Source organism: Myotis davidii, unplaced genomic scaffold (genome assembly GCF_000327345.1).
Source record: "Myotis davidii unplaced genomic scaffold, ASM32734v1 scaffold26, whole genome shotgun sequence".
In the NCBI taxonomy this organism is placed as follows: domain Eukaryota; kingdom Metazoa; phylum Chordata; class Mammalia; order Chiroptera; family Vespertilionidae; genus Myotis; species Myotis davidii.
Genome location: NW_006299245.1, coordinates 4,051,510 through 4,073,040, shown reverse-complemented (window position 1 = coordinate 4,073,040; position 21,531 = coordinate 4,051,510). Strand labels below are relative to the sequence as shown.

General features: G+C 38.6%; 1 protein-coding gene and 1 pseudogene across 1 annotated transcript in view; one reads left to right on the top strand and one right to left on the bottom strand.

Annotated features, from left to right (window-relative positions):
- Nucleotides 1–21,531, bottom strand: part of TMTC2 (transmembrane and tetratricopeptide repeat containing 2) — a 397,072-nt gene that overhangs the window by 72,494 nt on the left and 303,047 nt on the right. The window contains exon 9 of the mRNA XM_006774726.2: nucleotides 13,379–13,460. Within this exon, the coding sequence (XP_006774789.1) occupies nucleotides 13,379–13,460 (82 nt within the window). The remainder of the gene's footprint in view (nucleotides 1–13,378; nucleotides 13,461–21,531) is intronic.
- Nucleotides 489–9,449, top strand: LOC102770626 (annotated as a pseudogene).

Sequence of the window (21,531 nt, the reverse complement as noted above, 5' to 3'; positions counted from 1 at the left end):
AAGACAGAGTTGGTGAAAAGCAACAGTCAGGATTTATAGACTAGTGGTTCAAAGGAGATGCTGCTCAAGAAGGCTGGTTACTTGTTAACAGACGCTAATTTTTCCTGGGAGAACTAAAACTATGGAGGAGAAACTTCTCTTCTGCTTTTCTGAAAACAGACTTGCTGAGCAACTCTCTTGCAGAGCATCTCCTGAATTTCAGGAATGCTCTCGCTCTTTAAAACCAGTCTCTCTCCCCTTCCATTAGTTTTGTGTTGTGTTTTGTGTTTTGGCAGCCTGAGTTAAGAAAAGCTGCGGCTTACCGAGACCCAGTGAATTAGGTATGCCAGAGTTACTGGCCAAATACAGAAGTTCACCAGGTGAACAACTAAAGGGCACCCCGGAGATCAATCTGGACCAGTGGTCGGCAAACCGCGGCTCGCGAGCCACATGCGGCTCGTTGGCCCCTTGAGTGTGGCTCTTCCACAAAATACCACGTGCGGGCGCGCATGTACAGTGCCATTGAGACTTCGTGGCCCATGCGCAGAAGTCGGTTTCCGGAGGAGGCGGTGAGATTGGATCTGTCCCTAAATGAACACGAGACCATGAATTTGCCCTGAATTGGACATATAGCATGAAAGATGTCTAGGGAAAAGGAGATTAGAGAAACAGCAGTCCAGGGCCCCATGCTCAATTGAAAGGAGGTCAGCAAGGTTTTCATCTCTTCATTGAATTTATTTCTCCCTGGCCCTTTACAAAATGGGTAGGATGCCAGAAAACCACTGAGGGATTTATGAAGACTGTGATATGGGGAATGGCAGGGAGAAGAGGGAACTGGGGGGAATTGAAGAGAAGAGGTAAAAGAGAAAGAAGAAATAGGGGATGGGACAATGAAGGGGAAAGCAACACAGTCTCTTTACAGTTTTAAGTAATATATAGATTCAATAGGGATCATGTGTGATCCAACAAGGAAGAGAATGTCATACTGAGCTGCAAACAATCTGAGATTTATCACCTAAGGGGAAAACACGAAGGAAAAGACATAACTAGATGAGGGGTAGACCCGAATCAAAGACACAGAGGTGAGCTGCCTCCTTTTGTTTTAGGATACTGTGCATTCTTAGACAAGGAAAGAGAAGAGGTAGGCAGAAGGAGGTAGGCAGAAGGCAGACTCACACAGGTGCTGAAGTCACTGAAGAAAGAAGCTTAATCTGAGACTTAATGATGGTGGGCGGCAATGAACACTGAGAGGTGGCCCAATGAGCTTACATCCTCTTCCTGAGGAGAGCTCAGTTTTCACAGAGCGCTCCCAGGCCATCCCCAAGGGCTTTTGGGAGGTGCTGCTTTACAGATGTGTCCATGAGGCACAGAAGAGTAAAGAGCAGGATACACAAACTTTGGAACCAATGCTTTAATCAGAATGCAAACAAGAGTCACAAAGTGCATTCATTAGCTAGATCAAAATAGCTAAGACTGGAAAAACAGTATCCCCCTCTCGTCTCTTCCCACTCCATCTCTCTCTCCTCCCCACCTCCTCTCCCTCTATTGCTGTATATAATTGTTACTTATAATCCTCCTTCTTCTTGAAAGCAATTACTCTCTTTCTCTCCGGTCTTTAGTCTGTATGCTGATGGGTAAAGATTGCCCTTTATTTTTATTCCTAGGTTTTTATTCTACCTTCTCTTATTTTCTGCTCCTCATTTATATATCGTATTCAAACATTTTTCTATATAATTCATTCTCCAGGATCGTAGTAGAGTTTCTATTATGATTTTAAATAATAAATGGTCATTGTTACAATGAATGTACTGAGCATCTATTATATGCTAGTTTTTTTATAAAATGTAAATGAATCCTCACAATTGGAGGCAGTAGCAATCATCTCCACATTAAGAAACTGAGGAGCAGAAAGGCTAGCAGAAGGCAGAACATGCTCAGGGAGATAATTAGCATGGGGCTGGGCATGCCTCATTTCCAAATCTATGATCCACTGTCCAAAGCCATTACACTATCTACTCCCTAATCAAAAATTTAATTCAGCTCTTACAATCTTGCTTTTGTGGTTTCTTGAGTCCTAGACAAAGACAGATTCAAAAGAATATCGGTGAATTGTGCTATGGTCTGAATGTGCCTTCTCTTCCTCCTCCTCCCACTTACGTGCTGAAATCTTAACCCCCCAGCCTATGGTACTTGGAGGTGGGCCTCTGAGAGGGGCTTATGTCATGAGGGTGAAGCCCTGGTGAATGGCATGACTGCCCTTATAGAAGGGACCTCAAAAAGCTCCTTGGCCCTTCAAGGACTTGAGAACAGAGAGACGACAGCTGTAAATGACGAAGCAGGTCTCCCCAGACACTGAACCTGCCAGAGCCGTGACCTTGGACGTCCAGTCTCCGAAACTATGAAAAATAAATGTCTTGTTCATACATAACCCTCTTTATGGTATTTGGTTATAGCAGCCCAAAAGGACTAAGACAAGTACTCACCTGCAACTTCTGAGCAAAGCCTGATGTAGTGATAAGTAATTTACAACCAAGTGGATTCTATCCCCATGTGAAAAATGGAAGCAGAGATGAGACCAGGAAGGAGTAAAAGTAACTGAAATCCAGTGCATCCTTCTTAACTGACCACCTTCGCTGTGCGAGGCACAGTGGTCAGGGCTGGGATCCCTGGAGCAAGGCAACTCTGGTTATCCCCAAAGCTCTGGTTTTGAGCCACAGGTCCCTCATTTATTGAAACGGCGATAACCTTGCTGTGTCATCAGAAGAACTAAACGAGGCAGCGTAAGTAAACGCAGCAGCGTCAGGTCTGGCGCCTTGCCTCCAGCCTTTTTTAAATTTTTCTCCACATGAGCCTTCCCTTACTCTGTCCCTGTTAGCCTCTCTCCCTGCCCCCAGGACGGTCCTTCCTTCCTGAGGCCTTAAGTACAGGATTAGGAGAGCCCCAGTCCCCCAAAACCTCAGCATTCTGGGTCTGTCACCAGGGAGGACCCACCAGGCTTATGTCTAGTAAGAGCCAATATCTTTGAAGGATGCAGGCAAACCATAAACATATTATGGGTTTAAGAGTCAGATGAGGTTAAAATCCTTGGTCTGACAACTTACTAGAGCTAGAGTCTTCAATATGTCAAACTCTTGATACCTTAAGTCTTGCATCTGTAATATACTGATAACATTATTTCTGCACAGGGTTACTCAAGTGAGACAACATATACAAAAAAGCACCCAGCACTGGGTCAGAAACGTAACAGTGGAACCCCAAGCTTCAATAATAGCACCATTATTAAAAAAGCGTAGTGGTGCCCAGCGTACAACCAAGCATTTTTCTTTATGCAAATTCTCAGAAATCTGGAGTCAAGGTCGTACCATATTACTTGAGTGCATTTAATCATTCTCATATTGGGAAGTATCTGATAATCCTTATATACTTAATAGTATTTATTTTTGAAGAGTCATAATAAAACTTGGTGGGTGCTATAGTCTGAATGCTCGTGTCCTCCCTAAGTCTATGTTTTAAAATCCTAATTCCTAAGGTGATAGTTTTAGAGGCAGAGGCTTTGGAGAGCTCGGCCCTCATAACTGGGACTAGTGCCCTCATGAAATAGGCCACAGAGAGATCCCTCACTCCTTCCACCAGGCAAGTATACAAGAAGCCTGAAACCCAGAAGAGAGTCTGCACTGGACCATGCTGGCACCCTCAACTCAGACCTCCAGCCACCAGGACTGTGAGAGATTCGTTTTTGTTGTCTATAAGCCACCTACTTTGTGGTGTTTTGCTCTAGCAGCCTGAAGGAACTATGGCAGTGGGTCTTGAATTTAAATTTCTTTGATTTCTAATAAAATTGTATGTTTACCTATCTTTTAAAACCTGTTATATTTTCTCTTTTAGGAATTATTTGTTGAAATCCCTTGGTCTTTGTATTCTATTTATTTTCCTTGTAGTTTTAGTTTCTCATGTCTTAAATACACTGAGCTTTTGCTTTTATGGAAATCATTTCTTATCACTTTACTATTTGTTCTTTAGCTATAGTCCTTTTGTAAAAAACATTTGATCCTTTAATTTTTCCTTGTAAGCTTAGGGAATCCTTTTCTTTTCCCCGCCCCCCAACCCCCGTTTTACTCATGTGAAAGTTTTTTAATTCTAAAAGGTTTTGGAAGGTATCTCACATAAAGCACACATCGGTATGAATATCAAATAATATTAATTATTAGACACACTGTAGTAACAGGGAATTTTAATATAAAAAATCATAGGTAAGAATTAAAATAGTGTGGAATAACATTTAAAAATAGTTAGAATTAATTATGTATCTGTGAATGGCCTGTGCTATCCTTGGGACACTAAACACTGATATTTTCACAAAATGTTTTGGTCTTAAGCAGTAAATATAATTGTAACCTCAAGTTAATTTTGCAAACACTCACCAAAAATGTATTTTCACTTTTAATCAAGGAAATATCATTATATAGGTCATTATTTAATTTAAATAACTGCTCTTGCAGTTTCAGAAGTGATTAAAAATGAAATGCTATAAACAACCAATCTCAGTTCATCATCTTCTAACTAGTTTTAATTATGAATAATAAAAATAACTACAGGCCTCTCAACAATTCAACCCATATTTCAAGCTTCTTCTTTACTTTTTTTTTGTGTGAACTGATGAACAATCCAACATATTTTTAACAATTTCCCTCAGTACTTATTTTAAAAATAAAATTTAATAGTATATAAACAGTCATGGAGAAAAACGGACTAGTACAATATTAACAGAAGCTTTTGAACTTAAAAATTGAAAGACCTGGACTCTTCAAGTTTTTCTACGACAACATATATTGAAAATTTCTGATTCACAGGGTTTAGAGGATGAAAAAGTTCAGAATCAAGAAAACACCAGGTAAGAAGGTAAAGTGGACACAGAACCTAGAGAAGAACCTAGAGACGGAACATGGCAAAGGATCCTGGACAGAACTTAGAAGACAGAACCAAGAGACACAGAACCTAGACACAGAACCTAGAGACGGAACATGGCAAAAGATCCTGTACAGAACCTGGCTACAGAACCTGGCAAAAGAACCTAGAGAGAGAACCTAAACCGAACCTGACTGGAGAACCTAGCAAGAGAACATGGCTACAGAACCTGGCGATCCTGGCTAGGCTGCTGATCAACTGAACGCTGTCTCTGTGTCATTCCTTCTTCGCCGACTCCGTCCACACCTTTGGGGAACCCCTGGACCTGCTGGGGTTGGACCCCAGCACTCTACTTTGAAGTCTATGAATAAATTTCATCTTGAACATACTTAAAAAAAAAAAAGGTAAAGTGTTTGATAAATGTAGTAAAATGTAGTAAGACATTTTCAAGATGCTAAAATTGATAGTTGAGCCAAATCATAATAATAATCCAGATAATTATAGTTTTTAAAGTTTCTATACTTCTCTGTGGGCCCAAGAGAAAAAATGATATACTATCCTGTGTTAGAAATGATTTCATGGTTGTCTGGACCATCCCTCTCCCCTTTGAAAATACCTGAATTTTCTCTAATCCTATATAATAAAAGGGTAATATGCAAATCGGCTGAACGGTGAAATGACTGGTCACTATGGTCACTATGATGCGCACTGACCACCAGAGGGCAGATGCTCAATGCCAGAGCTTCCCTCTGGTGGTAAATGCGCTGCCATAGGGGGAGCGCTGCTCAGCCATAAGCCAGGCTTGTGGCTGGTGAGTGCAGTGGGGTGGCGGGAACCTCTCCCGCCTCTGCTGCAGGCAGGCGTAAGGAGCGAGGGGTCCTGGACTGCAAGAGGATGCAGGCTGGACTGGACACCCCCCACCCCCGCCCGGAGTGCATGAATTTCATGCACTGGGCCTCTAGTGTCCTTATAAACCCACACTTGAAAAATCTTCAGTGAGCACTCATTTCACAACCTGACAGCTCTTGTAATTTGGATGTTACCCCTTCTATGAAGCCAGAAATGTATTTCTCATAGCTCCTAGTTATGGTCCTAATTCTGTCCTTGACCTGTTCCTCAGACATAGGCTATGCCTTTTGCCTCTTGCATTTTGTGTCCTTTGATGTTTTCCATTGCACCCTCTCATTTCTATAGGCTTGTCTGGTGAGCTCCTACTCATCACTCCAATATAGCTTACATGCAAGTTGACCAATGTAGTTCTCCTGCACCCCAGCCACCCAGGTCAAGGCATCTTAATTATTCTGTGTCTCCTCTAAAAAACTAATTGCAACTGTTATTAAATAATTATTTACACAATTTGTGCCTCTCTCACCAGTGTGCAGTCTCCAATGGAACCTGTCTTGTTCCTTGCCATGTCCCTACATGTAATACAGTGCTTGATAAACACTGACTGGAGGAAGAGCTGCAGAACTCCTCACAATATAGCTGAACCCTGAGAAAGGAACATCACCCAGAGGGAGTATCAATAATGAAGGAAGTGAAGCTAAAATCTGCAGTCAGCAGCACATGGATAAGAGGTGGATGGGAAAGAAACCAACAAAACATACGAGGTCCACATAAAAGAGCACTTCTCAATAAGGTTTATCGCAATCTGCCCACTTTCCATTTTTGATGCCTTTATCCTTAGTATTTAATGAATTCCCATTTGTATGAGTTTATACATACAGCTAGTATTGACTCAAATTGTTTGAATCGACATCAAATTTACTGCTGTGCACATAATGATGACATCTATGATATGTTCTTTCCATGTCTTGACTGTCATTCTTTTGACAGAAGCTTCCTATGGGAACTATAGGGAAAATCCATGGAAAATCCCTTGAATTACAGGCCCCTGTGAGATACCAAGGCACCAAGTTCTCACCTTTGACATCTATAAACTAAATTCCATAAAGACCTCAGATGATTTGTTTCATATGGACACTGGCATACACTGATGGCACATAAAGACAACATTACACGATCCTTGATATCCTCATTTGAAACCTATTTTCTACACATTCCTTAAAATTTTTGATGAAAACTAAATGAGGTGGGCTTCATAGAGACAGCGCCGGCGAAGTGTGAGCCAGCTGGGTGACTGTGTGCTCCCTGAGGAAAAGCAGTTAGACACAGGCAAAGGAGATCCTAAGAAGCCGAGAGGCAAAATGCGATCGTATTCTTTCTTTGTGCAAACTTGCCAGGAGGAACACAAGAAGAAGCACCCAGATGCTTCAATGAACTTCTCAGAGTTTTCTAAGAAGTGCTCCGGAGGTGGAAGACCATGTCTGCTAAGATTCCTTAAAATTTTTGATGAAAACTAAATGAGATGGGCTTCATAGAGACAGCGCCGGGGCAGTGTGAGCCAGCTGGGTGACTGTGTGCTCCCCGAGGAAAAGCAGTTAGACACGGGCAAAGGAGATCCTAAGAAGCCAAGAGGCAAAATGCCATCATATGCCTTCTTTGTGCAAACTTGCCAGGAGGAACACAAGAAGAAGCACCCAGATGCTTCAATGAACTTCTCAGAGTTTTCTAAGAAGTGCTCCGGAGGTGGAAGACCATGTCTGCTAAGGAGAAAGGAAAATCTGAAGACATGGCAAAGGCGGACAAGGCCCAGTTACGAGAGAGAAATGAAAGGTTACATCCCTCCTAAAGGGGAAACAAAAAAGAAATTCAAGGCTCCCAACACACCCAAGAGGCCCCCGTCGGCCTTTTTCTTGTTTTGTTCTGAGTATCACCCCAAAATCAAAGGAGAGCATCGACCTACCCATCGGTGACACTGCAAGAAGCGGGGAGAGATGTGGAATCACACTGCTGCAGAGGACAAGCAGCCTTATGAAAAGAAGCCTGCTAAACTGGAGAAATATGAAAAGGATATTGCTGCATGCCGAGCTAAAGCAAAGCCTGCTGGGCTAAAAAGGGAGTTGTAGTGGCTGAAAAAAAGCAAGAGAAAGAAGGAAGAGGAAGAAGATGAAGAGGAGGAGGAGGAAGAAGAAGATGATGATGATGATGATGATGAATAAGTTGGTTCTAGCAGGGTTTTTTTTTTCTTGCCTATAAAGCATTTAATCCCCCTGTACATAACTCACTCCTCTTAAAGAAAAAAATTAAAATGTAAGGCGGTGTAAGATTTGTTTTTAAACTGTACAGTGCCTTATTTTGTATAATTAACACACGACCAAATGTGTTTTTAGATAGACCTGTCCTGGCGGTATTTTCAATAGCCACTAACCTTGCCTGGTAGGTATGGGGGTTGTAAACTGGCATGGAAATTTAAATTCTTGTTGGTGCACAGCACACATTGTTTATATGTGGGGATGCCAGTTTTTTCATCTTCAGTTGTCTCTGATGCTGCTATTACAAAATAATTGTTGTTCCATTAACTGAATATCACTCTGTAATTGCAAAAAAAAGTTGCAGCTGTTTTGTTGACATCCTGAATGCTTCTCAGTAAATACAATTTTTTTTTTATTAGTATTGTTGTCCTTTTCATAGGTCTGACATTTTTCTTCTTGAGGGGAAGCTAGTCTTGCTTTTGCCCATTTCGGATCAAATGTTTATTGAAGCGTTTATCTTTTCATATATCTAGCTGATAAAAAGTATTTGTCTGCACACCCTGTGTACTCGTGATGAGGGCAATGAGAATTGAATTGAGGCTGTTTTCATCCATAACAAACTCAAAATTCTGGTCAGTTGATAATTTTCACATAGCCCTGTTACATTTACAAAGTGCAAAGTAACCACTCTACTCACAGCATGGGATCATTAGAAGCACGCATTTGGAAGTCTGTCCTTGAAGGACTACTAATAGGAAAGTTGGTATTAATCTTTACATGAGCACTTGACTTTTTTTTTAAACTCCCACTATCATGTAATGGCAGTTATGTTTGCAGTTCCCACGTTACAGAAGGCCTGAGAATGTATCCCCAAAAGCGTGAGCTTAAAATACATGACCGCTGAATGAAGTTTTTTGGTGGACAGTAGTCCTGGCAAAGGCTCTGAAAAAAAAAAAAAAAAAAAGTGGTAACTGTAAATGACTTCTATTTATCTAAATACGGATTGCTTAGGAAACTTGAGACTCCATTAAAGGTATTTGTAATTAATTAGGCCAACTTTTAAAATTGTATGCCACATTTAAGATCAGGTATATTTTCCAAATTATAGTTTGCTCCTTTATAAATCAAATAGACACAAGGGAAGAAGACACTTTGTATCACAGATTGAATTGTCCAATTTATTGAATTTGATTTTTGTAAGACTCAAAAATCATTAGGGTCATATGGTTATCCGCTTAGCTCTTGAGGAAACAATTTGGCAATTTTGTGTTTTTGACATTATCATTCTCTTACGGTGCCAGTGTTTTAAAATAGCGTTCTTTTAATTTTACATGCTTTTGTGATAGAGTGCTGTTTTGTTACATAATTTTGACTTGGATATTTTCATTTGCATTTGTTTATGTAATTTCAGGAGGAAAACTCAACATCTGAGTCCTGGATGATACTAATAAACTAATAATTGCAGAGGTTAAAAAAAAAAAGAAAAACTAATGAGAAATTGAGTATATAGTATAAACAACATGAAATCTGAGACTGTGAGAACATTTTGGAAGCCCACATCCACTTTTTCACTTTACAAATGAGGAAATCTGAATCCCTGAGACTATAGGTACCAGGTACCAGGCCTTTAACCAATTTATTGAGTCCATTTTATAGACGGGCCTAGCTTTCTTTCTCACAAGCAACCTAAAGAATAAAAGGCAATCTGCAATGCAATCCCTCTTGTGGATGCAAAATACAAGTAATTGATAGTGCTTTGAAATACTGCCTCTAATTGCCACGGCAGCCAGTTTAAATTCCTAAAATTCTCCCTGTCCAGTCCCAACTGGGTGCTATTTTGCAAGTCAATTGTATCATTGATAAACAAATAAAAAAACACATAAAATCACCCAGGGTAGTGAATTTCTAATAGAACAAAACTTGCCTACTCTGCTTTTTCACAGGCATGTGACAAAGCATTTTGAAAAGATTCAGAACAACATGCATATTTCATTTAAACATTTATTTTTAAGCTGAAGATGTATTGTTATTCATTCACTCCAGGGGTATAAATATTCCAAGAATATCTACAAATAGTAACTGATATAAGAATCATAGTATGCATCTTCTTGGACAAGAATTAATAAAAATTCTAATGAAATAAATTTTCAGTCAATTTTGGAACATATATCCAATTCTAACATAGAGAGCACTCCTGAGTTCAACTGACAACTACTGCAGCACATTTCCATCGGCACAAAATGGAAAACAAGCCCCCTTTATTTTTAATTATCTTATAATTTTCTGAAGAAGGTGAGTATTTATATTCCCACAACCACTCCCTAGTCCAAGCCACCATCATTTCTTGCCTAAAGCCCCAACAGAGCTCCCTTTGCTCTACTCTGACCTTTCTCTAATCCTGTCCTGCTCTTAGAATAATAAAGTACAAACTCCTAAGTTTGGTCTACAAAGCCCGTGCACTCCACCTCTGCCTCCTCTACAGTTTCCTCTCCTCCATTCTCCCTTCCTGTTCAATCTACTCCTACTCACATTAGCCTTCTTTCTCTGCTGTGAAAGTAAACTTGGTCTTGTCTGTAACCTTTGAACTTACTGTTTCTGCTGTCTGAAAACTTTTACCTCATTCTTCAAATAACTGACTTAAGCTTACAGATTTCAAATATAATCTCTTCAAAGATGCTTTACCTGAGTAGTTGCTTTCAACAAGTACCCGACTTCTCACCTCATCACCTTCTAAAAATGACAATATGCTGTTTATTTCCTACATCACCCTATTCACTTTCTAAAAACAGAAAAATGCCTGCATCTATTAGATATATCTTATACATGTTAACATTAATAAAAAACCTTCCTTAAGACTTTTAAGCTGTCATGACTTATATGACGTTGACATTCTAAAACTGAACAAAGGGGCCAACTAATAAAAAATATCTATCTACTTACACACCCATTTGTCTATCTACCAATGTTGTGAAAAGAAATGGAACATTTAGCGGAAAAAGCAATAACGGTTATAAAAGAACCCAAAATTCAATTACCCACAACTAACTTAGACATGTCAACTTCATTTTCCTAGACTTTGATTTGTATATCGAATGGGTTACGTTAGATAATTTTAAAATAAATTTCCAGTTCTAAATTTTAGTCATTTGAAGTACATATCCCTAAATTAAAAAATCATTAATATTCCATTAAATGTGCATCTATAATAACTTGAGCACAGGGAAATAGACATTTCAGTCACTCAGTTATGGGCTTTCTATCCATTTGTAGGTTATTTGTGCTGAAATTTTTCCTTTTGATGTCTCATCTTGAGTGTCTTCCATTTCCTCCCCGAGAGTGGGGGAAAAGAATATTATAAAATTATACTAAATTATGTAGTCATTCCTCCCGTAGGAAATAAATGTACTTCTGATAATGTATGTATGCCAAAATTTTTAAATAATCCAGGGGTACTAAGAAGAATCATTTTTTAACACATGTATTTGCTAAGCATGTGTTACCACTGTTTTCTAAATAACATGCAATAATAAATTTGTTGCTCTTTCTGTTAAAACTAAATCCAGCCCAGATGGTGTGGCTAAGTGGCTGGGCATTGACCCATGAACCAGGAGGTCACTAGGTCAATTCCCCTTCAGGGCACATGCCCGGGATGCAGGCTTGATTCCCAGTAGGGTGCATGCAAGAGGCAGCCAATCGGTGATTCTCTCTTATTATTAACATTTCTCTCTCTCTCTTCCTCACCTTTCCTCTCTTTCTAAAATAATAATAAAAAAAAAAACATAAAAAATTAAAATAAATCCAAAAATTTCTCATGGGAGAAGTACTTCCTACTACCACACTGAAAAAGAAAAATCAGAAGTATGATATAATATAGAAGTAATAATAATAATAATAATACATACAAAGATAGAAGTGGGTAAAGACAGACCAGCCAGAATAAAGGGAGACTAGGGGGACTAACTCTTCAATATAATAGTGATTTTTTCCATTTCAATTCAAAGGAAGCAATGATAAAATTTAAAGGAATTGGTTGTGAAAAATCTAAACCATGTAATAAAATTAAGGGAAACAAACTTAGAAGATGCCGTAAGTAGAATTAGTTTGAGGCAAAAGGAAATGCTGGCAGCAAGATAAGGAAAAAACAAGATGACAGGAGGTCCTGCAGCACTCAGAGAGAATGATCATGGGACTACTCTAATGCAAAGTAGGGGTACCCACAACAGTATCCACAAGAAAATCCTAACTTAAAATACTTCATATAAGAAAACTTGTAATAATAAGTTCTGTAGCAAACTTAAATTAGTTGACTGCTATCTTAACCTGGCAATAAAATTGCACTGTGAAGCAAAAGCAGAAGTGGTTAGGCAATAAATTGTGTGAAATTACATGCTGTGTTATGCTGGGAAGATAAAGCATCACAAACCTATAAACATATCCATACAATGTAAACAAACAAATGGACTTGTGGTTGGTTCAGGGTATCCTCCATTTGACTATTTCCATGTTCCACACTCATACCCTGTCACTGATTTATTGTTACTCACTGGAAAATGCTAAAACAAATTAAATATTGTATGAGCATATTAGCTTTAATTTCTCAAGATTTAATTTTCATCCATCTTTAGGTTTACTACTTGATAAAAACTAACACACAGCAAAGCCAATAGTGGCCAAAAAAACTTTTTTTTTTCCTCAAGGGATCAGCAAAAGGAAATGTTTTGTGGCTCACCAAAAGCCATTCCATCTGAAAATCTGGTAGAAATAAGCACATCTTTCACAACACCAAACAAGCTATATTACTTTGCCTCGCTTAACACATGACTCACTACTAATGATAGAGTGGATGTGACAGAGTTGTTACATAAGTTCACTCTGGTATAATCCCGGCCCAGGCTAAACTGAACGAGAGAGCCATCGTTTACACTGTGCACAGTTGATCCTTGACCTCAATCACAGGCATGTAGAGGCTGGTGTGCATCTATATCTTCTAAGACTTTGAGGCCAAAATGTAAACCTCTGAAACTTCAAAATGACACATTCCATAAAAAATGCATTATCATTTACAATGAAAAGAGAGCTAGTAGTTGGATTATATATGATACATCAGGCCAGGAGAGAGATGTTTTCCCAATGAGACCTCATTCAAACTCCACAGTGATGTTGAATGAAACAACTGTGAAAATGCCTTCCCTACGGAAGTTCTATGAAAATGACTAAAGGAAAACATAGTGGGTAGCCCTCTTTAAGATGCCTGTTTTGAGTGAGAAGGGAAGACTATGCTAACTCTGCAAGAACAAAGTCAATGTCCTCCCAAAACGTTCTTTACTAGCGAAACCTAAATCTCATACCAACATTAATAGGAAATGTGGGGGACATGGAAAAAACTCTCAACCACTCACCATAATGCATGTAACAGTTTCCTTTGGTGGGATCCAGCTCAATAGCCTTCAAGAAGAACTTTTCAGCCTCACTCTTACGACCCTTGAAAAACAGAGAAAATGGATGATTCAGCAGCGGATCACGAGGGAGTCTTCTCCTCCTGGGCCCCAGCGAAGTGGACTGATGTCTAGTTGATAATCATCATAAAAAATGTATTGTTTTTATCTGAACAAAGATGGTCAAGGAGAATGTACTGAGAGAGAAGACTGAAGCCGGAGTCCTGGGAAACACCAAGATTAGAAGAACAGACAAAAGTGAGTTCATCAAAGATCAAAGAGAAGCAGCCAGGGAAGCAAGAAAAAAAGTAAAAAATGGTTTCACAGAAACCAAAAGGATAAGATAGATAGAAGGAATGACGAGAAACACTGTCATCATTGTCTATTTTATATTCTCCCTTCAATTGCTTCCTTTTTAGTCCTTCTTCTTCCTTGTAAAGAATTATGGCCATTTTAGCTTTGGAGATGATTTTATCCTAATTGCTCACTTTATACATGAAGAAACTAGTCAAATTTGTTGAATATCAAACAATACAGTTTATCTAGGACTTGCTGCTGTCATTCAGGATTAACATACTGCTAATCCAGGATTCAATCCAAAACTAGGCTATCTTCCTAGCTATAGCCTTAAACATTACTGACTGCATCTATGCTGACCGCAAGTGGCATCAAGGCACTGGGTAGTGTCCCGTAGCCATGGTACCAAGTTAAAAAAAAACAAAAAAAACCCAAAAATCCCCACACAATCTTATCTACCTGTTCCTTCTAATTTATATACTACCTACCACATTAACTTCAAATTATTTTTTTCTTTCTTAAAACCACTCTTATGGAGATAAGTCTTCCAAAACTAGAAGTATATAATGAACCTAAGATTCTACACTACATGCAACTTTGATTCATTTTTCCATATACCCTCTCCTTTAAGTTTATTCCTTCATTTACAAGATTCACTCTTGCTTGCACATTCTTTGCTCATTCATTTCCTAGCAGGTAAGACCTAGCCTACAGCCTCTGCCATATACAGCCAGTGTTCATCAAATGATCAGACAACAGAGTTCATTTCTTTTTTTATTTTAATAATGTTTCTCCAGCCAACAATTCCTCTTTAACTCACACATCTCATCAAATATCCAGTAGTTAAAATTTTAATTCCCTGAAGTATTTCTCCCAGCACTGTAACTTCAAAGAGAAAAAAAGGAAAACACAAGCAAAATGCTTCATACACATATCATACTTCCATGAAGTCAGTAAAAGTTCGCAATAATCTTACCAAGTTAGGATTCCTAAATGATAAATCACTGTAATGAGTCAGATAGTCTAACATACGAATTAAGAGCTAGATGCTAGGCAGGCACAGCAGCACCCGCATTTGTGTAGCTATGTGACCATCAGAAAACTATTTCATCTCGTAGCTGGAATTTTCTCTATTGAAACCAGAAGATAGGTGGAGCACAGAAAATATTTAGGGCAGTGGAAACTAATTGGTATGATACTATAATAATAAATACAGGTAATTACACATTTATAAAACCCTATAGAATATATAACACAAAGAGTGAACCCTAATGTAAACTATGGACTTTAATTAATAGCAATGTGTCCATATTAGCTCATCAATTGTAACAAATGTACGTCACTAATGCAAGTTCATAATAATAGGAAAGCTATGTGAAGGGTGGCAAGATGGTGAGGGAGCATATGGGAATTACCTGTAAATTTGATTCAATTTTTTTATACCTAACACTTCTCTAGAAGTAAAATATATTATTTCAAAAGAGGATAATGAAATAGTTCATAGGATGTTAAATTTCTGAGGTAACACACATAAAGTCATTATTATATACTTACATACACTGTAATTTTATAATAAATGTTAATTATTATTTTATATGTACATATACAGTATGCAACAGAATGCAGAATTATGAATGACAAAGAGTATGTTCTTTTATACACACCACCTCAAAAACACATGGTCAGCTTTAAATCATCACTGGAAAAATGATGTACAAAGAACTTGCAGATGATATTAAAAGAAAGATGCAAAAAGAAAACTATCATTGGTGGAGAGTCTGTACAAATGTTATATGCAAAGATAAAAAGGATCTGTGAACTTTCTTCCACTTAAGTTTTTTAGGACAAAAGAGAAAAAACTGGTTCATTTATCAATGTCATAGTAAATAGGGTAGTAAAATCCTCATCTGTAGTCAACTGGCAAAATAATCGTACACGGCATTAAAAACAGCCACCAGAATGCAAAGGCAGTGATCTCTGGTTACTCCAGGGGACAGGTTATTAAAGGCAACGAGTCCCACCAGTTCCTTGATACAAAATAAACACATTGAAGGACAGAACACTCTTCCTGGGGGTAAGTATCAAAACATCATGCAAAAACCTATCTTTTTGCTTTGACTACTATTTATTTAGTCAAGTGCCAAATAATAAAGAGGAAAATAATATCCTACAAGAATATACAAAATCAAACGTCAACCAAATGCAGAAGCATGTAGATACACACATTACTAGCTCTTACTAAGGGATTATGGCAGCTGAGAGATAACACTCGGTGATCCCACTTCTAGGAATATATCCAAAGAACCCCGAAACACCAATCAGAAAGAATACATGCACCCCTATGTTCATAGCTAATTTACAATAGCTAAGATCTGGAAACAGCCCAAGTGTCCATCAGTAGAAGAGTGAATAAAAAAGATATGGTTCATTTACACAAAGGAATACTATGCAGCTATAAAAAAAGAAAGATCTCTTACCCTTTGAGACAGCATGGAAGGACCTGGGACCTGGAGAGTATTATGCTAAGCGAAATAAGGCAGTCAGAGAAAGACAAGCATCACATGATCTCACTTATATGTGCAATCTAAGTAACAAAATAAACTGATGAATGGAATGGATCCAGCGACATGGAACCATGCAACAGACTAAAGAATCTCAGAGGGAGCAACAGGGCAGGTGTGGGAAGAGATGAACCAAAGAGCTTATATGCATTTATGCATAACCCACGGACACAGCCAACAGTGTGGCAGGCCTGGGTGGGGGTGCCTACCACACTGTTGTCTGTGTCAATGGGGGGTGAGGGGAAAGGGGACATCTGGAATACTTTCCACAATAAGGATACATTTTAAAAAATTACTCTTTCAACTGTCATTGGTTTGGTTTAGTTTTGAGGGATGGAAGAAGAGAAGAGAACAAAATTTTTCTCAGCATGTTTTTCTGGATGTCTTTTAGATTACGTCAGCATTTCCTAAAAGAATTATGGAGTAACCACTGGTTGTAAAAACTCCTCAAATCAAGCACCATTACTCATTTTATATATTGGCTTGGATATCTGGACACGTGTGTTGGTTCAGAAAAAAAGGGGCGGTGGGGACTGTGGTCAGCTGTGACAAATAAGGGGAATGTGAGTTAAGAAACTCGGGATCTTCTGCCAGTTCTGTGACTTGTTTATTTGTTTGTTCCTTTATTGTTGTAGGTTAGAAATTATTTATTGAATGCCTACCATTTGCCTTACACAGTTCCAAGCACCAGGGATATAACGATGAACAGAGTGCTCGCCCTCTGTTCTCATTACAGGAGGCCCATGATGAACATATTACCCAGTAGCAAGGGAATTAATTAGTCCCAGAGCACAGTGGGCAAACAATTTCTCCAATTCTCTTTCAAAAAAAACCAAACCTAGACAGACAAGCCTGTGTTTGAATCTTGCTCTCTGTACTTACTTAACTGTGTGACTATGAGTATCTTTTATAATAACTTAGTCTCTTTTTCCTCATTTAGAAAAGTGAACACAATTTTGAAGGATTGCTAATAAAATCACAAATAACTAGCTTCAGATCTGGCACATAAAGTTCTGGCATTCTTTGATTTTTCTTTCTTCTAGCTCTTAAAAAGAATTTATCCTCCCAAGTTTAATGTCGCCAAGTGGTTCCTAATTACCAAAATTCAAAAATCCATTTTAGAATTTCATGTCATGGTAGCAACTAAATGTCACCATTTTCCTACAAAATGATTCTCACCACTAACGCTTTCTCCTCTCTCAAATAAAAGCTCTTTTAGTTCACATCTAGAGTGCAACAACAGATTTCAGATTTCCTCAGTGAATTTCATTTCACCAGATTAATGTTTCTTAAGCAGACTGTTTTGGGGATGCCTTTATCCAAAAATATTTTAATAGCTCTATGTTTTCACTTTTTTCTTTCTATTTTTTATTTTTTAATAATTCTTTATTGTTTAAAGTATTACATATGTTCATATGTTCTCAATGTCCACCAAATGTCATTTCAATGAAACACTATGAATCTATTAAAATGATTTTGTAGAAAAGTTTTAAACCACAAGAGATCTTCATGATCCACTGCTAAATGAAATACGCTGTAGCCTATGTCCTAATTACTTGTTGTTGTTTTTTAAAACTGAAAGAATATTTTTAAGAGAAAATTGACATTATCTGAATCAAAGGATAATTTTACTGCCGGGGTTTCAAAGGTAAATGAAAGTATTGATCCCTCAGTATTTCAAGAATGATGGGGAGAGAAGTACTCATCTGGAGTGGACTGATAGGGATAGCGCTGTATCAGTGCCGACTTGTGTCTTGAGTACACAGCACACTTAGCCTACTGAGAAGGGCAAAAGAAGGCTTCAGAAATGTGACGTTTCATGCCATAGAAATGGAATAAGCTCCTGCTATATGACAGGCTGTGTTCCAGGTCTTGGTCATCAAGACAAAGTTCCTGCCCTCCTGCGGTTCACATCCTAGTGGTGTAGTGGATAGTTTGCACAGGAGCAGGTGACACTGTCAGTTGCTCTGAAGTCCTCTGGTAAAATATAACACAGGCCAAGGGAAAAGAGCAATACTCTCCCGGGGGTAGAATGGGGTGATGTTTGATAATGTGGCCAAGAAAGGCATTTAGTGGCATTTGAGAAGCAACCTAAGAAAAGGAAGCAAGTGAGCCATGCAAAGGTTGGGCATGCATGGAGTGTTAGGGCCTCACAAGACCATCAATATGGCATCGGTGGAGTACACCCGCCCCCACCAAAGAATCACAGGGAATGAGTGTGAGAGATGGGAGGCACCAGCTCATGTAGGACCTAGTATGCTCTGTGAGAGGTTTGGAATTAATTTTCTTTTTTGGAAGTGCAAACCACAGTTTCAGTATTGGATGCCACATGTTGCTCTGACTCATATAATTTCCTTGATGTTAACAAGCAAAGGGTCGAACTGTCTCCAGGAACTGCACAAAATTATGGAACACTTCATGAATCTGTGTGTCATCCTTGGGCAGGAGCCATGCTAATCCTCTCTGTATAATTTTAATTTTAGTGTATGTGCTGCTGAAGCAAGCACTAAAATTTCTTTTGATCAGGAAGGAACACAACGAGATTTTAAATAAAGGTACAAAAAACACTCTAGATTTGGGGTGGAAATACTGACTATAGGGGACAAGAGAAAACAGAAAGGCCACCCAGAAGGAAATTAATATTCTATGGCTAAGAGTCAAGTGAAGCAGTGGAAGTGGTGAGATTTGGTTAGATTTGGAATCTCCTGAAGATAGGTGGCTGAAGGGTGGAGTATGAATGGTTCTATCATGAAAACTAGAGTCAAATACCAAGGTGAATGCAGGTATCATTTCATCACACGGGAAAGACTGTGGGGGAAGGTGTTGGTAGGAAGGTACATGTGCAGTGGAGCAATCAAGTTCTGTCTGATGGAGACTTTAGGGCAAGAGAGATTGGAGAACGAATTCAGAAAGACTGGCCAGACAGGAGGCCACCGACCAGGCACTGTCAAGAAAAGGAACACCAGCTCTCTGGTACCCTGAATACAAATAAAATAAAAGAGAAAGACATATAAGAATGCCAAGGTGGGGGTGGTGTGGGGGGAGACAAAAAAGAGAAAAAACTAAAAGCCCTTGCATTTAAACCATATTTTGAATAAAAAAGAAAAGGACATCTTAAAACCATCATAAAATATAAACATTTAGGACCATTTAAAATAACTATTTTAAGTAAGTATCTTGCCTTTAATACATATTTAAAATATTTGATAATTTTCAAAATATAAATAATATGTTGCTTTCACCAGAGCTTTTATATTATAGGCTAAGGTATAAACACAAAATAGCTAATTTCTAAAATATTACATAACTGAAGGTGTCTAGCTTATTTAGATTTCCTGTTATAGTACAAGTTTTCATTTCCTTTCTACATCTGTTCATTTGTATCTTTTCCCTTGAAGCGTAGAGAGGTCATCCACACATACTGTAAGAACATTTCAGTGGGAGATAATTAATTTGACAGGATACAACCACATCTTAAGCTCCATTTGGCCAAATGACTTAGGCTGTTACACTGCCCCACTATACTGAGCTCAAAATCAAGTTAAAACCAATGTCTCACCATAACTCTTTTCCATTCATGATCTCAGTTAATAAGGACAGTTTTCAGATATTTTATTAAAATGTCTGAGTAAGTTGTAGCGAAATAAAATTTATAATCAAATTATAGATAAAGTATCCTAGAATTTTCCTTTAAAGTTATGTAAATCATTTTTAAATTTCAAATTTGGCTAATTTTATACTTTATAATATCTTTCATCACAAGCTAAACAGAAACATGCCTATTTCTATTTTATTCTATTTATTTATTTTTAAAATATATTTTTATTGATTTCAGAGAAGAAGAGAAAGGGAGAGATTGGTTGAAATATCAATGATGAAAGAGAATTATTGATTGGCTGCTTCTTGCACGCCCCCTACTGGGGATTGAGCCTGCAACCTGGGCATGTGCTCTGACCCAGAATTGAACTGTAACCTCCAGGTTCATGCGTCTATGCTAAACCACTGAGGCACACTGGCCAGGCTAAACATGCCTATTTTTAATTAAAATAATAAGATTTAAGGAATCTATTGAATTACTCATTTGCTTTCTTTACTCGACAAGTATTTATTGGGCACCTACTATGTGCCTAGCACTGTGTTAGCACCAGAATGAAAACGGTGAAGAAGAACAGACTCAAAGCTAGTCGATGATGCTTCCAAAACTGTAGTTTTTATAAGTCCATGTAAACAAGGGTTGTGAATTTCACTGAGAACAATAAGTTTGACCTAGTTGCAGTACTCAGGGAAAGTTTCCAAAGGGACTGCTGCTTCTTCTAAAAACCTGAAAGATGTGTCTGATTAACTGGCTGAAGGTGAGACATAGTGTTGTAAGGTGAGGCCCCGCAAAGGTAAAGCCCCAGGAGCAGCAAATCAGAAACACTGCTTGGAACTCAGGGGGGACGGAGGAGGAGGAGAGTGGGCTAGGTGAAATGCAGGGAAGAGCAGAGTGCACCTGGCTTACAAGTTACATGAGAGAATTTATAAATATCACTCTGAGAGCAGCGTGAATAACACTGGAATGGAAACGGAAGGGATGTAGGCAGATTAGCACAGGCTGTTAGAAAAGAGCGATGAAGTTGATAATGGAGAAGAGGATTCATGACTGACGTAGGGAATAGTCAAGTAATATAGAGAGGATTGCAACATGGGGCCGAGGTTGGGACGAGGGGGGTGAGGTAACAAGATATCCTCTATGTTCCTGATTGTGAAACTGAAGAAAAGCTGGTAAAATAATAGGGAAAAAAATAGGTTAAGAAAGTAACATTATGAATCCAGTTTTGAGAATTGTAGCGATTGAGGTACCTATGAGATTCAGTCTGAGATGTCAGGCCGAATCAAGAGGTCAAAGGCAAGATAAAATAGTATTTCAAGAAGACAGCACAGTCAATTATGTCAAATGTTGAAAAACTATCCACTAGATTTAGTGACAGAGAGATGCCTGGTAACCTCAGTAAGGTGTGTGGATCAGGCCTGGAAGCCAAAAGAAATGGAGGATGAGGTACCTATGAGATTCAGTCTGAGATGTCAGGCCGAATCAAGAGGTCAAAGGCAAGATAAAATAGTATTTCAAGAAGACAGCACAGTCAATTATGTCAAATGTTGAAAAACTATCCACTAGATTTAGTGACAGAGAGATGCCTGGTAACCTCAGTAAGGTGTGTGGATCAGGCCTGGAAGCCAAAAGAAATGGAGGATCCTCAGGGAATGGGTGGGGGGAGC